Below are 20,382 nucleotides of genomic sequence, written 5' to 3' on the forward strand. Positions count from 1 at the left end.
GGTCAATGAAATTTCATTGACCGCACCCCCAACCATCTTCTCCTCATTTATCATCCACGGTCAACTATCTCTCATAATTATATATATATATATATGTTTATTTAAAAGGCAAAATTGGTAAAAATTGTAAAATAGGGCTAAGTTTTTCTGGAAAACAGTTAATTTTGTTTTATTAATTTGAGATTAATACATCTGCAACATTCCAGATGCATATTGGAAGGATATTTAAATTATGAAATAAGACAATAAATAAATAAATGAATTATGGTATTGGTCTCGGCAGACAAAGTTGAAAGGAAAGTCATGTGAGTAGACCACACCAGATATTGAAAATGTAAATAATTTTCCTCATTTACCATTGTAAACTGCAGACATTAAAATGTTATTAACATATTTGTTAGAAATAGCTATGTTGATAAAAAAAAAAAAATTTACCAACATTTTACCAATAACAACTTTGCGAGTAATATTTTACTGTAAACACAGTTTTAATATGAAAGCAAAGATGTAATAGAATGGGGTAGTAATTTTTTCACAAATATATATATATAAATAAAAAAATAAAAGGACCATGATATAAGTTTGACACATTCATATTAAGTTGTAGTTTTTTTTTGTTGGTTTGAAGAGATATTACACATCAAAAAGGCCTTATATTATTAAAATGAAATTCAATAATCCAAATAAATATGGCAAAACAAATAATTGTGCAAGAAAAACTGATAAATTTGAACTAAAAAAAAAATTTTATTACAAAAGAATTAAAACTTATTTAACATGAAATCCTGAAACTATGAACCTCAGAATGGAGATGGTTTTTAGTTTCGAACCGAGTTTACAACTGTTTAACTCCTAAAATAATTAAATACATTCATTAGAGTAAAGAAATATTTCTTTCGAACTGCGGTAACACATGCATATAATACATAAGTTTATATTACAGAACTTTGTAAATTTTTTGTTTATTGTTTAAACATAGTCTAATAAAAAGAAACAAAGGATTATTTCATATAATGTAATATTTATATGTATGCTTAAGTCAAATTAAATCACGATATCACAGATAACTCCAAAATCTCAGTTCAATCCTTTTTATATTTATGCATAAGTTTATATAGACATATAAACATATAAATGGGCATATTTATTTACAAAATCCAAAATTACCCAGTCCTCAAAATTAATTGTTTAATAAGTAAAGGAAAGAAATAGTTTAAAAAAACATGATCAAGTGATGAAAAAAAAAAATTAAGCCGCTCCACCAACGAAATGAAACTAAGATATTCAAATTCAATATTAACCATAACACATCACTCAATAAGTTCCTGATCTGACACGTATATTGCAACATTGTTGACAAAACCACATGAATTCTGGGTCGTACTAACCTTCAAACAGCATGTGTTAAAATTTCATGGTATTCTGACCATCAGTTTAGAGGTTACAGTCGTTATAGTGACCGCAGTTTTGGAATTTTCAAGACAATGGATAGAAAGGAATTTTGTGTGTTGATTAAATACTGTTTTTTGATGGGGGGAAAAATATTATTGAACCCAAACAGAGGCTTGATACGCATTATGGGGATTCGGCACTAGGGAAATCAACTATTATTGACTGGTATGCTGAATTTAAAAGCGGTCGTACAAGCACCAATGATGCTGAACACTCTGGTCGCCCAAAATCGGCAATTATTACAGAAAACATTAAAAAGTCTACAAAATAGTTTTAAAAGACCATAAAATAAAGTTGTGTGAGATAGATGATACCTTAAAGATATCAAAAGGTAGTGTCTTTACAATTTCACATGAAAATTTGGGCATTCACAAGTTGCTTTTGAAGTGGGTGCCTCGTTTCCTCACACTGGACCAGAAACAACGTGTCGACAATTCAGAGTGCTGTTTGGAGCTCTACCAGAACATGCCTGAATTAAAAAGATCATCAGCTGAGTGGACAGCAGCCGGTGAAAGTGGTCTAAAGTGACCAAAAACTCAAAAGTCGAATGGTAAGATTATGGCATCCGTTTTTTGAGACGTGATGGAATTTTGTTCGTCGACTATCTTCAGAAAGGCAAAACTATCAAGGCCCCACATGCAAAAGAAAAAAGTACTGTTTGACGGACAATGGCCGTATCACAAGTCGATGAAAAAAATGATTCAGTTGGATGAATTACGTTTTTAATTGCTTCCCCATCCACCGTACTCTCTAGATTTGGCCTCCAGTGACTACTGGGTTTTTTCAGATATAAAAAAGATGCTCCAAGAAAAGAAATTTGGCTCAAATGAAGAAATGATTGCCAATATTGAGGCCTATTTTGAGAGCAGAGACAACTCTTATTACATAAAGGCCATCAAAAAGTTATAAGGAGCATCAGAACAAATGTATCACTCTTGAAGGAGAGTATGTTGATACATAAAGTAGAATTTCTAAAAAAAAAAATTTTCTTGGCTAAAGAGACTTATTGAGTGATATGTTACAAGACATATACTAATATAAGTCACATGAAGAATTATTAAGCACCTTTATTTAAAATTCTATGTCAGTTCTGTCAGTATTTTTATAAAGGGACAGAATTAAAAAGACTCTGCTTTCATTACATCAAAAATACAAAATAGTTCATCAAGGAACAGTGAACATCCATTTTGGATTGTTGTAATATATTTTCTAAATTAATAAGTAATTTTGATTGAACAATTATTGAACGAAAACAGTATAGTTTAAAGATAAACAAAAACTCTTAATAGGGAGTGGATGGATAACAGTCCATCTGGAGTCTCCTTGCATCCCAGAGGACTGAGGCCAAGAGCCAACTCATCACAGTTACCTCCTCATAATTCTCGTTTAAATACCAAAAGATGCTCTTGAGAGACAATAGTGGAGACAATAAAAATAAGAGTATATTAGACAGAAGATTAACACCCATGCAAGTGACATAATATTTTATACCCACAAAATAATTAATTAAAAAATATGAAAACATTTGGAGGAAGCACAGTACCTGTTGCATAGGTGGATGATGAGGCCTAGCCTGAGGGGGAGGAGGCCCAAAGTCCATCGAAGGCCCTGGTGGTGGAGGTCTAGGAGGAGGAGCTTGTTGGAAGTATGGTCCTCCAGGGTTCTGGTTTGGAGGCATTCCTAAAAATATATTTTAGAGATAATTTTCCAATAATTAAAATTTCATGATATTAACACTAACTAGAGTGGACAAGTCCTTTTACTAGAAACTAATCAACTTTTAACCAAAATGTTTTATGATGAATAATAAAACAGAGACTCTGGTGACTAAATATGTCATTAACTCATCATAGAAGCATTATTTGTAACTCTTTTATCTTTCTTAAAAAAAAAAAAAAATATTTAAGATTAATGATGTAATGTATCAAACAGACTTCAGCTTTCATGAATAAACTTTTACACTGTGACAAATATAACAATATCAAATTTTTAATTTGACTTTCAATCACCTTTCTTATTGTTTAAAGAGAAAATTACCTTGCATTGGTGGAGCAGGGCGAGGGGGTGGAGGCCCCGGCTGGTGCATGCCAGGCATCGGCATACCTTGCTGTTTCCCCTGCATGCCCTGGCCCACCATTGGACCGTAACCTGGTCCCTGCATACCTAGCAAATTGGAAACCTTAAATTAGTAATTTCCTATTGATTTTGATTTATTTATTTATCATGAAGTCTTAGGATCAGGAATAACGTACTTTACAAATAACTGTATAGAAAATATTAACTGCACATTTAGTTAATGAGATGACAATCAAAGGTAAAAGTAAAAACAAAATTAAATATAAAATTTAAAAAAATATGTCAAACAATTACCTGGAGGTCGAGGCCAATCAGGACGTGGAGGTGGAGGTCCATGTTGATCCATTGGTGGTCCAGGCATTCTGTGTGGACCTGGGAACTGAAAAACGATAAATTAATGCTTAACTGGAAGTTTTGCCTACAGCAAACAATTTACAACAATTTAGTTAGATATCAGAAGAAAAAAACATCTATTTTATAAAAAATTTAAGATAATAAACAGAAAAATAACAATACTTAAAAAGAGAAATAAACTCCTAAACTGATTGCATTATTCTCATTTTTTCTTCTTTTTAAATTGTTTAACTAATGCAAATAAACTTGGAAAAAAAATAGATTGAACAAGCTGAAAAGGTTAATCAAAATTAACTAATATTTTAAGTAGAAAAATCATTATCCAAAAATTGAATTATAGTAAAACAAGTTTTACTGACATATTTTATTACAAAACTGAAACCCATGACAATTATTTATCATTTCCAAGCATAAAATAAGGATATTTAGGATATTATGTATACATGTTCACCACTGCAGCCTCATTAGTTTTATTTGATTTTCATTGAGTAATAACAGTGGCTTTAACTATTTTTTTTCCTCATTAGAGGGGAACTGTTTGTTAAGTCTATCATTATTGTTTGTTAATCTATCATTATTGTTATTTTTGTTATTAACTTTATCTCTCGTATCAAGAATTATTATTTTTATCTATTTATTTTATCATAATTTTTTTAAATTATAACATTGTATTGAGTTCAGGGGGTCTTTTGTGAGAGACTATACTCTCCCCCCATAATCAACTGTTAAAAAAAAAAAATGTAAATGTTACATCAACCATTTAAGGCCCATCAGATCAATCTGGTATTAAATAAAAATACAGAGGCTTCTATAGACCACAAGCCACTGTTATGACCTAGCAAAAATCAAATCAAAATTTCAGATATCGAAGAAATTAGGGGGGTGAACTTATATAAAAAGACAACCCATTTAATTTTAAGTCTATTTGAAAAAAATTAGAAATGAAATACATTAAAATATGTGAGTAGAAAACATCTGTATTACTAACCATGCCAGGAGGTGGCTGCGGTGGTCCCTGCTGTTGCATATGATGTGGAGGTCCAGAAACTCTTGGAGGTCCTGAAAGGTTATTAAATAAAAATAAAAAACGCTACAAATAAAAAAAACACTAACTTACTACAATAAGTAAGTATTAAATCATTGAAAGTAAATATTGATTTCTTCCGTATAATTTACATATTTCCAAAGTTTTTAGTGTCATAACAGTTAAATATGAATGATATGGGTACGGTACTAAATGAAGCAAAATAAAGTAACTTTGATTAAAATTATAAGGATATTGAAACAATTACCAGGATGGCGGATACCGTTATGATGCCACTGCTGGTTGTAGTGCGGTGGCTGGTGGTGTTGCTGTCGAGAACCCTGGTCTGGTGGCAGCGCATTGGTCAGTACCCCTGGCTGCTGGCCACGAGGAGGCATCTGGCCCTGCTGGCCTTGTTTGTTACCAGCAGCAGGTGACCTCATCTTAGCTTCATTTTCAAACTGGAAAAAAAAGGCCATAAAAAGTAAGAAAAAACTTGGTAGTTTAAAATCAATTAACTTGAATATTGGTAGTGTAAATAAGAGTAGAGAGATTTTTCTTTGTGAAAATTGGGACTTTAATTTAATGATAACAAATTGATTATTTCTAAGCATTGTCCATTGCTTGCTCCTACATTTTCTCATTTTTCTAGAGCATACAAATTTTGTATTGAAAGAATTGCCTTTTCAGGCAATCTAATAAAAACCCATTTTTAGCATAGCTTGTAAGAACGGAAGTAAAGTTCAGATAGGCTATGAGTCATTGATCAAAACTAGTATAAGATGGAATGACCAATGTGTTAATACAATGGGATGGATAGAATATCCCAGTTGAGCGTGTCCAAGTAGCTTATATGCCTGGAGTGTGACAGCAATTTTTTTTTTTAATAAAATCAACTGACCAAAATTATATTAATAAATGTGCTAACACCCTTAAGCTGTTTAATAATGTTTAAATACTTAACTAAATAATTACAGCAATGTTGGAATAACATGTTACAGTGTTAAGAGGGGTGGTTCAAGTAAATGTTAAACATGCTAAGTGTATTGAGTCGAGAAAGTTGTTTGAGTTATGTATGTCAAATAAGGCTGATAGTGCATTCAACTTTGGTACAGTCTGAAATCTGCTAAAACTTTGTTAATTTTGTAAACAACATAAAACGTGTGGAGGTAAAGGTGAAGTTTCCATCTTAATAACAAATTAGTCTTAATTATAATAAAACTTAAATAAAATAACATTAATAAGTCACCTTGGTAAGAGCTGATTTTGTAGGAAAAGTGACAACTATATTCTGCCCATGAATATATTTCCGGGGTAAAGCCTTAAGACATATCTTGGAACTTTCCTCTGATCCAAGAGAAATCAAACAGAATCCTTTGGACTGACCATTTGCACGGTTTTCAAAAAACTTGACTTCCAAGAAATCCTGCACGCCAACTGAGCGCACAGCGTCTGCAATATCTTGATCTGTTGTCCACTAAAAACATAAATGAATGAATAAAACATAAATAGCAAATTTTATTACAAAATAGCAATGATTCTGTAAGATATACAGATCAAGTAAAAATACAATTGGAAGATTCAAAATACAAAGCCTTGAGTCTCTTAACTAGTAGCAAAGACCGGAACAGTCGACGTTTTGCCAATTCTGGCATTATTCAGATAGAAAATGATAATAACTGATTCTTATTTTCTGTCATGATGACTGGCAAATTGGTAAAATATCATCTGGTGAGCTGTTCACCACTGATTTAGAGATCATCTAACTCAGCTTTATCTCTCAATTTTATTCTAAATTTATAGCAAACACGATGAGCTAAATGATGAAGACATGAATTGACCTATTTCTCATTAATTCATTTTTCATATAATTGTAGATTATCATCATTTATTTCCACAGCTCATACTACAACATACACTTCTAATGTTTTATAATTTATGAAATTCTCCTATGTATTTCACATAGTGTTGGGCAATAAGTAATATCAATTACTTTGGCTTAGCTAGTATTCATGATTTTTATTACAATTACAGAGGTTCTTCAAGTAGAGATGTCACCAGTTAAAATTACATTTAATAGTAATTTCATTTCTGTTATTTTGAACTGCAGTAAATATTAATTACTTTTTACCCAACACAGATTTCATGCTTTATCTATATTTATTCCTTCTTTATTTTGTACTATCAAAGTTTCTTGTACTTCTTAATCCTGAAAGTTTACACATAATAAAGTTTTCTTGCTTGATTTTACCCCTCAAGAACTGGAAGAGAATACAAAGTCGACTTCACCAAAAAAAGAAACTAAGAAACTTCATCCATAATATCTAAGACCTACCAAGCTTCATTTCAAAATTACCAAAGCTCTAGAAAAAAGTAGAAGTCAATCAAGTCTTGAACTCTCAATAAATTAGTTCTCAAATCCCAAATTTTAATAATGTTGCTTTATTTACATTTTGTAAGAGCTAAAGTGATATTTGTCAGCGCAACACCCTCTCCCATAAGGAAAATAAACATAAAAGTGAACACAAAAACAAAGTATTATGTACAGACATCTGTTAACATTACAGGCAACCCCATATGGGGTTGATATAAACATCAAACAATTATATATAAAACAACAGAGATAATTATTAAAGAAAACAATAAGCTGATTTATTTATACTACTTAATTTCAGTAAAAAAACATGGTTAGCACATTTCAGTAAATAAAGCTGTGCAGATAAAAATGTGACAAGGAAAGTAGTGATAAACCAAATTTCGTAGTTATTAAAAACTTCCTAAAATACAATATAACTTTAGTAATAATAATCTTTAAAATGATTTCTTGCAGAAATTTTGAGAATAGGATCAAAATGAAAATAAATTTGACAAAAGAACAGAAAAGTTTCTAGTTTGGATGCTTTATTTTTATGCTAAAAGAAAAAAAAATCAAAGAAAAATTTACCCATGTTAGATTTCCAATATATAGCTGGTACTTCTTTCCAGAATAGGAAGTTGTGTAATGAAAACTCTCTGTATTCTCCTCACTGTGGGGAGTGCTGTTACCAGAATTCTCAGTGCGTGTGGGATCCATCACATCATCGTATATGTCAATCTGGTCATTGTCATCCTAAACAAAATTAAATTTTAATAATCAAAGACAAAAACAATAAAAAAATATATTACCATGTGCAGCTAATCATACCTTATAATGTTTAAATAAATAAAATTGTATCCATTTTAGTCTCAAAACATTTTTATTCCATTTATAAGTCCAAATGTTTCAGCCATCCTCAAGGACAATCTTAATACAATTTTAGAACCAAAAACATTTAAAAAACTCCTTCATGCAGTCTATTCTGTCCAGGCCATTTCTATCAGTCCTCAAATTACCTTAATTAGTCAATTTTTCACAATAATCAACAGTAAACTTAATCATAATGACAGTAAAAATTGTTATGATAAATTTTACAGTTGACTGTGTTGAATTTGAAAAATTAGGGTAATTTGAGAACTGATAGAAATGACCTGGGCAGAATAGCCTCCAGGAAGTATTTTTGTATTGTTAAAATTGTGGAATAACAATGTTTTGAGACTAAAATGGATAAAATTTTATTTATTTAAACAATATAAACCAGTCTCAAGAAAGTGTCAAGATTATTAATAGCTTGTTTATTGTTTTGCAAAAAGAAAAGACTAGATCAAAATTCAACTCAACTCAGAACAATAAAAAAATATAAACTAATTATTAAATAATATGAAAATATATTGTTGCAATCAAATTAAGTTGGCTTTTTAAGCGATGATGTTTCATCATTATAAGATGTGGAGTAATTAACACTTCACAAATTTAGAAGGCATATAGGAAACATCTAATAATAATTAATGATATTCGATAAGAAACTGTGGCATCTGTAAATAGTGAGTTAAAACACAAAGTTTTGTATTTGTAATCATATTTTTTTTCATTGTGTGTAATGGGTGACGTGATAAGGTAACTAAAAAGGATTAGTACCCCTCATTGTAATAATGACATCAGTTTGTCATAGTAAAAAAAATGTTAAAAATATAACTGGAAATCCACAAAAATTTCCATTTCTTAACAAACTGCCCCACATATCATAAGAACCGAGTCCAATACATTCTGAAGCTAAGCAACATTAACCAAAATCAACTATATGAATTTTGGTCACAAATTCATTAGACAGCTGTCAAGTTAAGTTTCAAATATGAAAAAATTTAAACATGTAATTTAATGTAAAATAACTCATGTATCTTGACAACCAACAGGTCAACTTAAATAATTAAAGGTAGATTAATTTTTTCATTAATAATTAATACAGTGCACAATTCACTTTCGTTTACAATAGACAAGTTATTGCAAATTATTCATAACATAAAAGATGAACCATTTAAAGCAAAACAGGTGTATACCATTCTGGTTTTAAAACTAGTTTAAATAAATAATAATTTCTTAATTAATTACTGATTGTATTAACTAAGATACTTTCAAATGGTTGTATATTTTTGATTGACCAGTTTTAACAGAAAAGGCTTTTACGTATTACAGAAAAAACATAAAGAAAGTTTTACGACTTCTCCTATGGTTTTGAATATCTCCAATTCCTAATTTGAATATCACCACTTCTGCCCAGTTTATTTAATGAATCACTAGCAATAACTAGTTTATTGTACACAGTAGTATACCTATGTACTGTGTGTTTCATCGGAAAAATGAGGTTTTACTTTTATTATTTCAAAAGATCAAATTGTTAAAATCCAAATATATTTTTAAAATTCAATGATGTAACATATAAGTGATATGAATAAAATAAATGAGGACTGGAACTCATTGTACTAAAAACTAAATAATCACAAATATATTTGAACATGAATGTAATAACTAGTTCTAATTATAGTAAAGTGCCAACAATTGATAAAATATCAATAAACACTGGTTTATTTCAGAGTAAGCTATGTATTCAATGGACTGAAATAGAATATTATTAGCTACCAAAACTAGTTAAAATAATAGAATCAAATTACATGATATAGATCATAAAATGTTTCATTAAATAAGCTTGAAGATCTATAAATAATGAAATTACTGTTTCCCAACCTTAAATTTCCAAAGCTGCTATAAAAGAGTTAAATAATTCCCATTAACGCATAAAGGGAAAAAAATAATAATTCATACAATACTTCAAGACAAACATCTTTTACCTGTGAATGTTCTTCATAGTCTTTGTGGTATATATCCATAACATCTTTATCCGCCATATCGGTTAACTACTTTCAATTGATAGGGTTTTCCCCTATATCCAAAACGTAATCCCCAAAACGTAGAGTTCAATACAACACGGTATACAAATGACTTAACCGCTAAAACAATACTACTTAAAACTCCAACCCGACTAAATCGCTAGTGATTTAACAAGCCGAGTCCACCTTTAGCTTGGGGCCAGTGTTGCTTTGTGAACTCCGATATGCCTATCTTAATATTTTAAAGTATATTTATTTTAAAGATCATTAATTACTTTTATAAAGTAATTTATTTTAATTGTATCATACATTATTTTTTTTAATGATAGATTTTTCAAATTTTTCAATAAAATTTTTGTACCCAAGGAATGGTTTATTAATTTATTTTAGCCCATCCCATTTTTTATATATACAGTTATATTCCTCCAAAGAACCATTAATTTAATTACTTCAATAATGCTGTTTAGGTAATTAATCAAGTACTGTTATCAGAGAACTTAAAAAATGTTTTAACATATTTTTGAATTTTTATTTATTCGAACACCCGAAAGATTAGGATATCAAACATTAAGCAAATAAAATATAGAACAAAATTAGCATTTGCACCCAGAGTAAACAACACATTTTCATTTCGTAGGGTCCGCCCTGAAGAAACTATCTTTGACTTGAAGTTACTACCAATACTCGAAGATGGACGATTTCACCCAATGGCCAATGTGTGTGTATATGGCTACCGAAGTGTCCTCGAACAGTAGACCTGAATAAAAGGCAAAGGTTGAACTATGCACCAGCTTGGTAGGAAGATGATGCGAGAGGAAGAAACTGGCGATGCCTGATTCTAAGACCCAGATTGTACTCTTGACATCGATTGTAGACCCATATTGATTATTTAGAACGTATATCGGGACCATATATCGTATTGATAACTCTAGGCATACAAGACACTGGAAAGGACCAAGTGAAGTTTCCACCTATTTTTGTGTAATGAATGGAAGAGAACTCAACATGAAACTTGGCCCAAATGAACTCTTATTTCCATATTGACGAAGGTGCATTCTTGGACGTCAGATAACCAGCAACAATGACTATCTAAAAATTATTAGTGTTGGATATCTTGAGGAATGCGTCCCCAGCCTGAAATTAGTCACCGTTAGAATAGCAGGCTGGCATCGATTCAGCGGATGGCTTTGCTTGTGGGCTACCATGGTATACAGGACGTCTCACTAGATTGTGCAAATACTGACTAGAGGAATACTTCTCGACATCCTCTCTCTGGAAAACTGCTACATGTTAATCTCTATGCGAGATGAATCATTAGCTCTATCGTATCACTAAGGACCCAAGAAGATCGATTAAGCTTAACCGGAGCCAGAAAGAGACTACCCTTAGAAAGTACTTTTCTCCTGCAACGTTCCGGAGACCTGACCACGTCAAAGTTAATTGTACTGCCTATGCCACTTAGTCCCAAGTTCCGATCAAAGATATACAAGAAGGCCTGATTTCCCTGTTTACAGCCCTTGTAGATCTTCTATACCTCCCTATCTTGGGCCATATGTACCACCCATCTTAACCTTCTTGTCTTCATATTATTGAATATTAACATCGATGGACTAGTCTGCAAGCAGTTCTTTATTAGTTTTTCTCTTCCATCTCATAAGGCTTTGACCCAAAATCTCTCTGGTTATTGTACGTATAACTTTCCTTTCAAATCTCTTGATTTTGCTTTCTTAGGTTTCACTTGGAGCCTGGTATCACATTTATTTATCAGAACTGGCTTTATCAAAACATTATACAGCCTTAGCTTCAGAATTTTAGAGATTTTTCGGGGTTTCAGTATTCCTGACAGAGAGAAGATGACTCTGTTTGCGCATGTTGACACAACTGTGGTCTGAGGTCTACCTTTTGAAAATTTTCTAGCCTCCTTTAACTCTTTTCCAGTGCAATGTACTCCTTAATTTCTAATGGGATAAGATAATATTGTAAAGCAATTAGGGGATTGGGAGGGCCCTTGCCTTGTTCCTTAACTAGCAGGCATATGCAAGGGAGGGTGTTACAGGTTTTGGTGGTTGAAACTGGTGTTTGAACAAACATCTTGTGTTGAAGAGAAAGGGACTAAATGTTTTAGATCCAATATATGGCACCTCTAACCAATAAACTACGATTCAGGCCTAAGATGTACGTTCGCTGGGTTAATATTTCCAGTGGGCCTAATGTCAAATGTTACAGCCTCACTAATAAGTAAAGCCATTCAATATTTGGGGTTACAAGCTAATTCTTATGCAAGATTTTATGAAGGGTCCAAATCTGCTTTGGAAAAATGGATAAACACAATATTGAAAATTCAAGACTTGGCCGATGATATTGCTATCTAATTATCAATAAAATTTACTGAACAAAGTACTGGTTTCTAGTTGTTTTATATGTGTATAAAGGGAATTTTGATAACTGCATTTTTCAAGAATTTCAGATACAGAAAGGAGTGACTAGTTAGCTGGTAAGCTAAGGTTTTTTTGGCTTCGTATATCACTAACGAACAAAAAAGAATACTGTACATACTGTACTATGTAATTTTTTTTGAGTATTATTCTATTTAAGTTATATTTGATGATTTATAAGTTTTCAATTGATAAAAATAGCTTATTAGTATATAATGCTAGTAAATCTCACTTTTGTACACAATAAAATTCTCCAAAATATAGTATTTAAACTTTAATTCTTAATGTAATACATTTACTATTCAATATATTGTTAGCAGTAATTTTATGAAGGCTTATGCAGTTATAAAATGAAGTTATGATAAATTTAATTTAATTTTAATTTTAGGGCATTCCCTATTTAAGCAACACTGATTGTAAGCCGTGGTTTAATTTGGCTTGTGCTGTTTATGCTGATGAACTTATTGAATTAGACGTCAAATTGCGTTGTGTTTATGCCGTATCAGTAAATTATTCATTCAGCGGTAGCTGCGATTGTTTGCTTCCGTTTTAACGATCTAATTTATTTATTAAAGAGAAAAGCAATTTTAATTTAGTTTGTTTGACTGGCATGGCGGATAAAGATGCAATGGATATATACCATAAAGATTATGAAGAACATTCACAAGTAATATTAGTTTGTTACTTTAAGAATGTTGTATTTCAACTTTATTTAATTCTTTACCCTTTTGTGCTCATAATTTTTCTGGCTCGTATTCAGCTTAGAGTATAGTATCAGTGAATTTTGAATGATAAGAAGGAAGTTGTTAGTAGCTGTTATAATGATTAACTGGTACATTATATCACTATTTCATTATATTTTTGTATACAAAAATATAATGAAATAGTATTATATGTTATAATAAATTATATCCCTAGAGGAGCTTTTGTTAGCACTGATCAATATTTGAATTCTGTAAATGTATTATGTGAAAGGTATTCCTAAAATTTTATCCTTAATTTATATGTGGCTGTGAACAGAAGTCGGTGTTGTAAATTAATTTAATAGTTCAATATATTCGGTCATGTCTTATGAAATATCTGTTTTCAATCTTTCAGAAATTCAAAGTGGGATTAGTGGACTTCTGTTGTTTACCATGTTTATGTCTACAGGTTAATGAGTTGTTATTAATACTTTCTTGTTTGTTGATGTTTACTATCATTTCAATTGATTGCATATTGTGTAATAAGCCATCAAATATGACCATGGAAAGATGCAATTTTCGAGTCTATTTTTTTTTTTTGTGAGTTAAACTTAGAACATCAGCCCAATCTGCTAGAAACATTCCACAGCCTTTGGGGAAGGGTGTCGGTAACGGACAGATTGTTCGCCAGTGGTTTAAACAATTTTTGGCCAGTGACAGATTTCAATAACCAAACTAGAGGAAGACCACTATTAGCAATTGCGGACAATGAACTTAGGCTTTATGTGGAAGAAAACCCTTACCAAACAGTTAAAAACTTGCAGCACAACTGAATACAACTTTGTCGACAGTTTCTCAGCACTTGAAGACCAATGGTAAAACAAAAATGTAGATTTAGTGCTATCTCATGAACTTAGTATGTGACAGCAGCTAAGCGTTATGAGACATGCATTTCACTGTTCACTAGGCAAACAAAATGAGCCTTTTCTCGAAAGGATAGTCTCGTGAGATTATATATGAAACAGGCTTCTGTCAGGTCAGTGGTTAAATATTGACAAAAACTGAGACATGTAAATCCAAATTTGTATAAAAAAAAAATGATTGGTTCCTGTTTGGTAGTCAATGGCAGGATTTCTCCTTTTTATCTAGGGATAAAACTGTCTCCTTGACATAGTGCTTTACAAACTTGTCAAAAAACTACTTGTATTGGTTAATCTGAAGGGACCTGTTCTCTTACAATATAACAATAGGCAGGGAAGAGACTAAGCATGCTGTGTTATAAAGTCTTTCCACACCCTTATTTGCCATACTTATCTCCAACATATTTCCATCTGTAAAAAAATTCGAAAAACTTCCTTACAAGTAAAATTTTTGAAAATAATTCTCAGGTTAAAAGGAATTTTTTGACTTCATTTCTTCACAAATCCCTATATTTTTCAGGTCTGTGATTGAAAAGTTGATATTTTGAATAAAAGTGTTTTGATTTCTCAAAGTTGTTTTTCTTAATAAACTTTCCTGTGAAAAATGACTTTTCATAAGAAACGACTCAGTAATTTTTATCTGTTTTATGAGTTCAATACATAGATATTTATGGAATGTAGTTTTGGGAAACTGTCAAGGGGATCTAATTGGCACTTTTCTTCCAGCTGACCTACCATATAGGTCTAATGCTGGTGAAAGAACAAAGTGATCAAATGGAATTCATGTTTTATTTATCTTAACCGACAGCTACGAAATTTCCAAACAAACAATGAACAAGTTCATTGTTATAAAATGTATACACTTCAATTAGTGTTTACAGTAATTATTTGAATTTCTTACTTTCAAGGTAGGTCAACATCGATACTAACAGATGAAAAATATTGTATTCCATCTTCTATTGGTATCAACTATTATCTACTTAATTTATTGTTATGTTTATTTCCCAGAGTGTTTGTTATTATTTTCTTTTTCTTTGAATTAAGGTTATTATCTTGTTTTGTTTCTCAGCCCTGATGAATGCCTGAAATTCAGGTTGAATCATTGTCACAAATAAATAAGTTTTACTTATTTGTGTGTCTTTATTGATCGCACCCCTGACCATCTTCTCCTCATATCAATCTATAGTAAACTATTAACAACTTATTATGTAATAATAATTTAAAAACTCTTCTGTAAAATTAAATGTGAGTGCTAAATATGACATTTTAATATGAAATTTGCACTTTTTATTATAGGATTTTAAATAATAAATCATAAACATCATTTGAATATGTATTTGTTATTGAATCTATGCTTATCTATTTATAGTTTAAATTTCAGATTTAAAAAAAAAAATTAAAAATAGAAATTATCAAGGTGTTAGGTTCATACCGTTTTCAACAATATCAGATATGTGATGATCCATTCCTAAGGTTATTTTGTTGTTAGAGCTTTGAAGATTATAATATTTTATTTCTTTACTAATGTAGAACATAATTATGAGGTTTATGTTTGGAACACATGTTAACATATCCAAACAAATTATTGGTAAATTGTAGTATTTCTAAAATTTTTATCAGGTTACAAATTATTTATTCATTTATTTGCATATGTAGAACAAATAATCAGGGATATAATTTGTAATGCAATATGAAAGTAGGCATGTTTATTGATCATAAAGATTGGTGGAAAAAAAAAAAATAAACCTGGAAGATTTCAAATTTTGTTACAATAATTGACTATTGAAATAAAAATAATTGAATTACATTAATTTCAAACTATATGTTAATAATAAAATAGTTTTTGTCCACAGCAAATAATTACACAAACATAGTTACTTTGTATTGTATAATTCATTACAAAGTTTTATGACTGCTTTAATTAATATAAGTTTCAGCTTGGCCTAATTATTTATAAATCAGGAATTATATAATATATACCATCTGAATTTATTAATAATCAATGCTAGTTTTATTATTTTACCAAAATAAGCCAAGCATACATGAATCTGAGTAAATTTTCAAATAACAATATTAATTCCAAATCAAACTATTAATAAATTCTAACAAAAGGTTTTATAATAATGTTTTGTGATTATCATTAAAGATTGTGTAAATACTAAAGGATAAAACATTATCAGTAAAGTAATAATAATATAAACTCACATTGGAAGGTAATTTAAGATCCTTTCAGAGACTGATGGTTAATTTCAAAAATATATAATAATATAATTTAAAAATATGTTATTCTCAGAAGGTAATTTGAATTGAAAAAAGTACTACTTTCTGAAATTTATCTGATTGCTGAAGAGATGGTATGGAAGAGATATATGGTGATTTGATACTCACCAGTGTAGCTCTTCTTGGGAAGCTGTCATAGCCCTTTTGAGTAGAAAAAAAGTGAGATTCCGTTAAATAATTGGGAGGAATTATCGCTCTATTTACTAATTTTTTATTTTATTAAATTCATCTATTGACTAATTTTTATTTAATTTGTTAATTATATTTATATATATTGTATTACCTACTATAATTTTTTGGTTGAGGTTGAAGTTGAAGTTTTTTTCATTCACTGGATTAGGAATGACTATAAGTTAGCCCAACCAAAAGGTTGGATTAGATTAACCAATAATATCTAGGTCTACCATACTATTGGTGGATTTTCTGGTGCTAGATTTGGTTTTTCTTATTTTTAAAATGATTGTTGTTATTATTTTATTCTTGTTAATTTACTAAGTTACTTTTTAATATTATTGGTATTTTTTCTTACTAAACTATTAAAAATTATTCACTAAACCATTTAATCAATCTATTTTATTATTTAGGATGATACTGACCAAATAGATATATATGATGATGTTATGGACCCCACACATACTGAAAACTCAGGTAATAGTACTCCCCACTGTGAAGAGAACACTGAGAGTTTTCATTACTCTACATCATATTCTGGCAAGAAGTACCAGCTCTATATTGGAAATCTGACATGGGCATGTTTTTATTTTTTATAATGTTTCATTTAATTTTTTTTTTATGCAATTTTCAACAATGTTTTAATTTATATAGACTTGAAAGTGAAATTTGTATTTCCTTTGAGGGTCTAAAGTTTGTGAAATTTTTGTAGCTGTGTTGATAAGGCTCATAAGCCTATTTGAGGCAACTTGCTCTTGATGTAAGAAATCATACCCTGGTATTAAATACCAAACCTTGGAAGTGAGGTTAGAGGGGTCTAAACATGTATTTGCTTATGATCATCTCCGGTGTTGTTTTAAACTTAGCTATAAAGTAAATGAAAAAAAAAAATCTGGTACAATGCGTGTTTCACATAACTTTTACTTACCACCTTATTTATGTCTCCTAGTTAGGAGTAGATTGGAGGACTCTTATTCAAGTTATTGCTATTTTTTGTGGTTTAAAATACAATTTAAAACAATTAAGGGGAAAAATTTGTATGGAACAAAAAATTTTTATTTTTCTGTTGCTATAAAAATGCATATTCAAGGTTCTTGAGGTTGAAATAACGAATATTAATTTTTTTCTGCCAAGAATTCAACAGATTGACAAAAGATAACAAAGTCTAAACATATCCTTGCAATGAGGAGAGATAGGATAGTCTAAATATTTTTCCCAATTTGAACCTCTATATTTTTCCTTTTTTCTCTTTAAGTTATTCATAAAATGTTATAAAAAGTTTGTATTTATCTATTATTTAGTACTACCTGGTTATTTCTATACCTAGAACTGGTTATTTATTTGAAATAAAAAATTAAAAGTACTTTAGTGGAATATTTTTTGAAAATTTGATATTAAAACCCTGTTAGACTATTTTAATGAATATAATACCTATCTGGTTTTAAGGTAACTTAATTGCTGATTGATTCACTAAGTTTAATCAAAATTATTATAGCTGTATTGGAGAAAATAAAAAAAATAAAAATGTGAAAAATAAACATATACCATTTCGCGATGGATTACTTGGACTCAGGGGACCTCAAAATGTGTATTCCTGTCAAATTTTTACATGGTTTTATAGATTGAAAATATTCCATACGTAGATAAGTGAAAGTAATAAATTCATTCGAAATTCATATTCCAATCCTTTTAAAATTTTATGTTTTTTCACATTTTTATAGTGGACAACAGATCAAGATATTGCAGATGCTGTGCGCTCGGTTGGTGTGCAGGATTTCTTGGAAGTTAAGTTTTTTGAAAATCGTGCCAATGGTCAGTCCAAAGGATTCTGTTTGATTTCTCTTGGATCAGAGGAGAGTTCCAAGATCTGTCTTAAGGCTTTACCCCGCAAATATATTCATGGACAGAACCTAGTTGTCACTTTTCCTACAAAATCAGCTCTGACCAAGGTGATTTATTTACTCTTGAAGTATTGTTTTATTTAATTTTTATCCTAGTTACTTGATTAATTATTATTATTATTATTTTATGGCCACAACAGACCATGAAGGCCTAAGTCCTCACGTGATGTATTTACCAATATTAGGAGGTAATATTCCCAGTATTAGGAAATACATCGTGCGTTTCTTGACATAGTTTTTTCGCAGAGTGGATTTGTCACTCCCATGCCTATTTTTTGTGAGTGTGACCCATTGGCTAACAGGCCTCACAAATGCCTGGGGAAGGTTGTCAGTGAGTTTTGCATTATTTTGTGCTTGAAAAAAGCCCGGGTGGGACCGGGATTTGATCTGGCAACCTGTGGACTGGCGCGTTACCACACTGCTACCACTGCCCCCTTAATTTTTATCTTAGTTACTTGATTAATAGCCAAATCAAAATTTTTATTCATAGATATTTGCCATTATGAAGTTGACTGTACTAATCCTGTTTTTAAAAACGACTGCAATATAAAAGAGTGCTCACTAACTAATGACTAAATCAGTAGAAATTTCGCGAATATATTTTTGACCTCATATTTGTAATTAAGAATGTTTGTGTTATTATATTGTAAATACAGAATGAATAGATTTTTTTTAAATACATATTTATACTTTCATTTGAGGGAAAAAGTATTGGTTTGAGTTTACCATAGGTTGGGGCTTGGGTTTATTTGTTTCTTTTGAAATATCTTTTATTATTGAAAGGCACCTGTTTAAATATCCTATTTGCAAAGTAATTATAATTCAGATGATTTTTTTTTTTAGTTATTATATTTCTTAGAAATTAGCAGTTTTTCTATTTCATTTTTTTTTTTTTGTTTAGTAGTGAGTATTGAAAAAACCAACTGTCAAAAATTAACGATATGGGACTGATTTTGATGTCAATGTTAAAATGAATATTTTAATTGTATATATGTATATATAGTTGACCGTAAAAATTGATATATAAGAAGATGGTCAGGGTTGCGGTCAAAAGTGAAACAAAAATAGTTTACAACTATTTTTGTTTCACTTTTGACCATCTTCTTATATATGAATATTTTAATTATTTCATTATACGATAATATAGTTATTAAAAACATAGTTTAAGTTAGAAATTTACTTTTTTTTTTTTCTAGCACTATAGTAAGATAGTTTCCTACTATTGATACTTATTATTACTAGGTTATATAGTTTACAAGTGCTAAAACTTATTGGTGAACTTAATTTTTAAGATTCAATGCTGTGAGAATGGTTCATTATAGGCTAATCAAATATTACAGTTAGATTATAATGAACTAATCACAATTGAACTACAATAGTTAGTTCTCTTTTATTTAATTATGCCTTTTTTTTAGTTTGAAAACGAAGCTAAGATGAGGTCACCTGCTACTGGTAACAAACAAGGCCAGCAGGGCCAGATGCCTCCTCGTGGCCAGCAGCCAGGGGTACTGACCAATGCGCTGCCACCAGACCAGGGACCTAGACAGCAACACCACCAGCCACCGCACTACAACCAGCAGTGGCATCATAACGGTATCCGCCATCCTGGTAATTGTTACAATATCTTTGTTATATTTATTTGTTATGGCTAGGCTGATTTATATTGTCGAGAAATATATTTTAAATGCAATTTAGTTTATCTTCCTCTTATGTTTTTTTACCAGTAGTTCTGTCCAGTAGACTACCTGTAAAAAGGAAACCTAAAATCTAATTTTGTTTTGCCTTGAGCATCTGTGCCACTATTGTCACAAGAAATAAAAATTGTTTCTTGAGTGAAACCAGTTT

General features: G+C 30.4%; 2 protein-coding genes across 7 annotated transcripts in view; one reads left to right on the forward strand and one right to left on the reverse strand.

Moving 5' to 3' along the window:
- LOC106690798 (cleavage and polyadenylation specificity factor subunit 6) overlaps positions 1-15,741 on the reverse strand; it is a 26,016-nt gene extending 10,275 nt beyond the window's left edge. Inside the window, exons 1-8 of one of the 2 annotated variants that reach the window (XM_014436369.3) lie at positions 15,618-15,741; positions 7,851-8,015; positions 6,156-6,383; positions 5,175-5,367; positions 4,871-4,941; positions 3,823-3,907; positions 3,490-3,615; positions 2,996-3,132 (exon numbers count right to left, since the gene is read on the reverse strand). In XM_014436369.3, the coding sequence (XP_014291855.1) occupies positions 2,996-3,132; positions 3,490-3,615; positions 3,823-3,907; positions 4,871-4,941; positions 5,175-5,367; positions 6,156-6,383; positions 7,851-7,979 (969 nt within the window). In that variant the 5' untranslated portion in view covers positions 7,980-8,015; positions 15,618-15,741. Of the gene's footprint in view, positions 1-2,995; positions 3,133-3,489; positions 3,616-3,822; positions 3,908-4,870; positions 4,942-5,174; positions 5,368-6,155; positions 6,384-7,850; positions 8,016-10,108; positions 10,349-15,617 lie in introns of those variants that run through there. The other variant, XM_014436368.2, reaches the window with a different exon arrangement.
- Positions 13,001-20,382, forward strand: part of LOC106690799 (cleavage and polyadenylation specificity factor subunit 6) — a 36,955-nt gene continuing 29,573 nt past the window's right edge. For 3 of the 5 annotated variants that reach the window (XR_001344675.3, XM_014436370.3, XM_014436371.3), the window contains exons 1-4: positions 13,001-13,249; positions 17,050-17,214; positions 18,358-18,585; positions 19,953-20,145. Coding sequence is in view for 4 of the 5 variants with exons in the window: in XM_014436370.3 (XP_014291856.1) it covers positions 13,193-13,249; positions 17,050-17,214; positions 18,358-18,585; positions 19,953-20,145 (643 nt within the window). In the remaining variant the exon portion in view is untranslated. Of the gene's footprint in view, positions 13,250-14,768; positions 15,094-16,381; positions 16,399-17,049; positions 17,215-18,357; positions 18,586-19,952; positions 20,146-20,382 lie in introns of those variants that run through there. The other 2 variants (XM_024361101.2, XM_014436372.3) reach the window with 2 other exon arrangements.

Source organism: Halyomorpha halys, unplaced genomic scaffold (assembly GCF_000696795.3).
Source record: "Halyomorpha halys isolate HHAL.00 unplaced genomic scaffold, Hhal_1.1 Scaffold1876.1, whole genome shotgun sequence".
Lineage (NCBI taxonomy): Eukaryota > Metazoa > Arthropoda > Insecta > Hemiptera > Pentatomidae > Halyomorpha > Halyomorpha halys.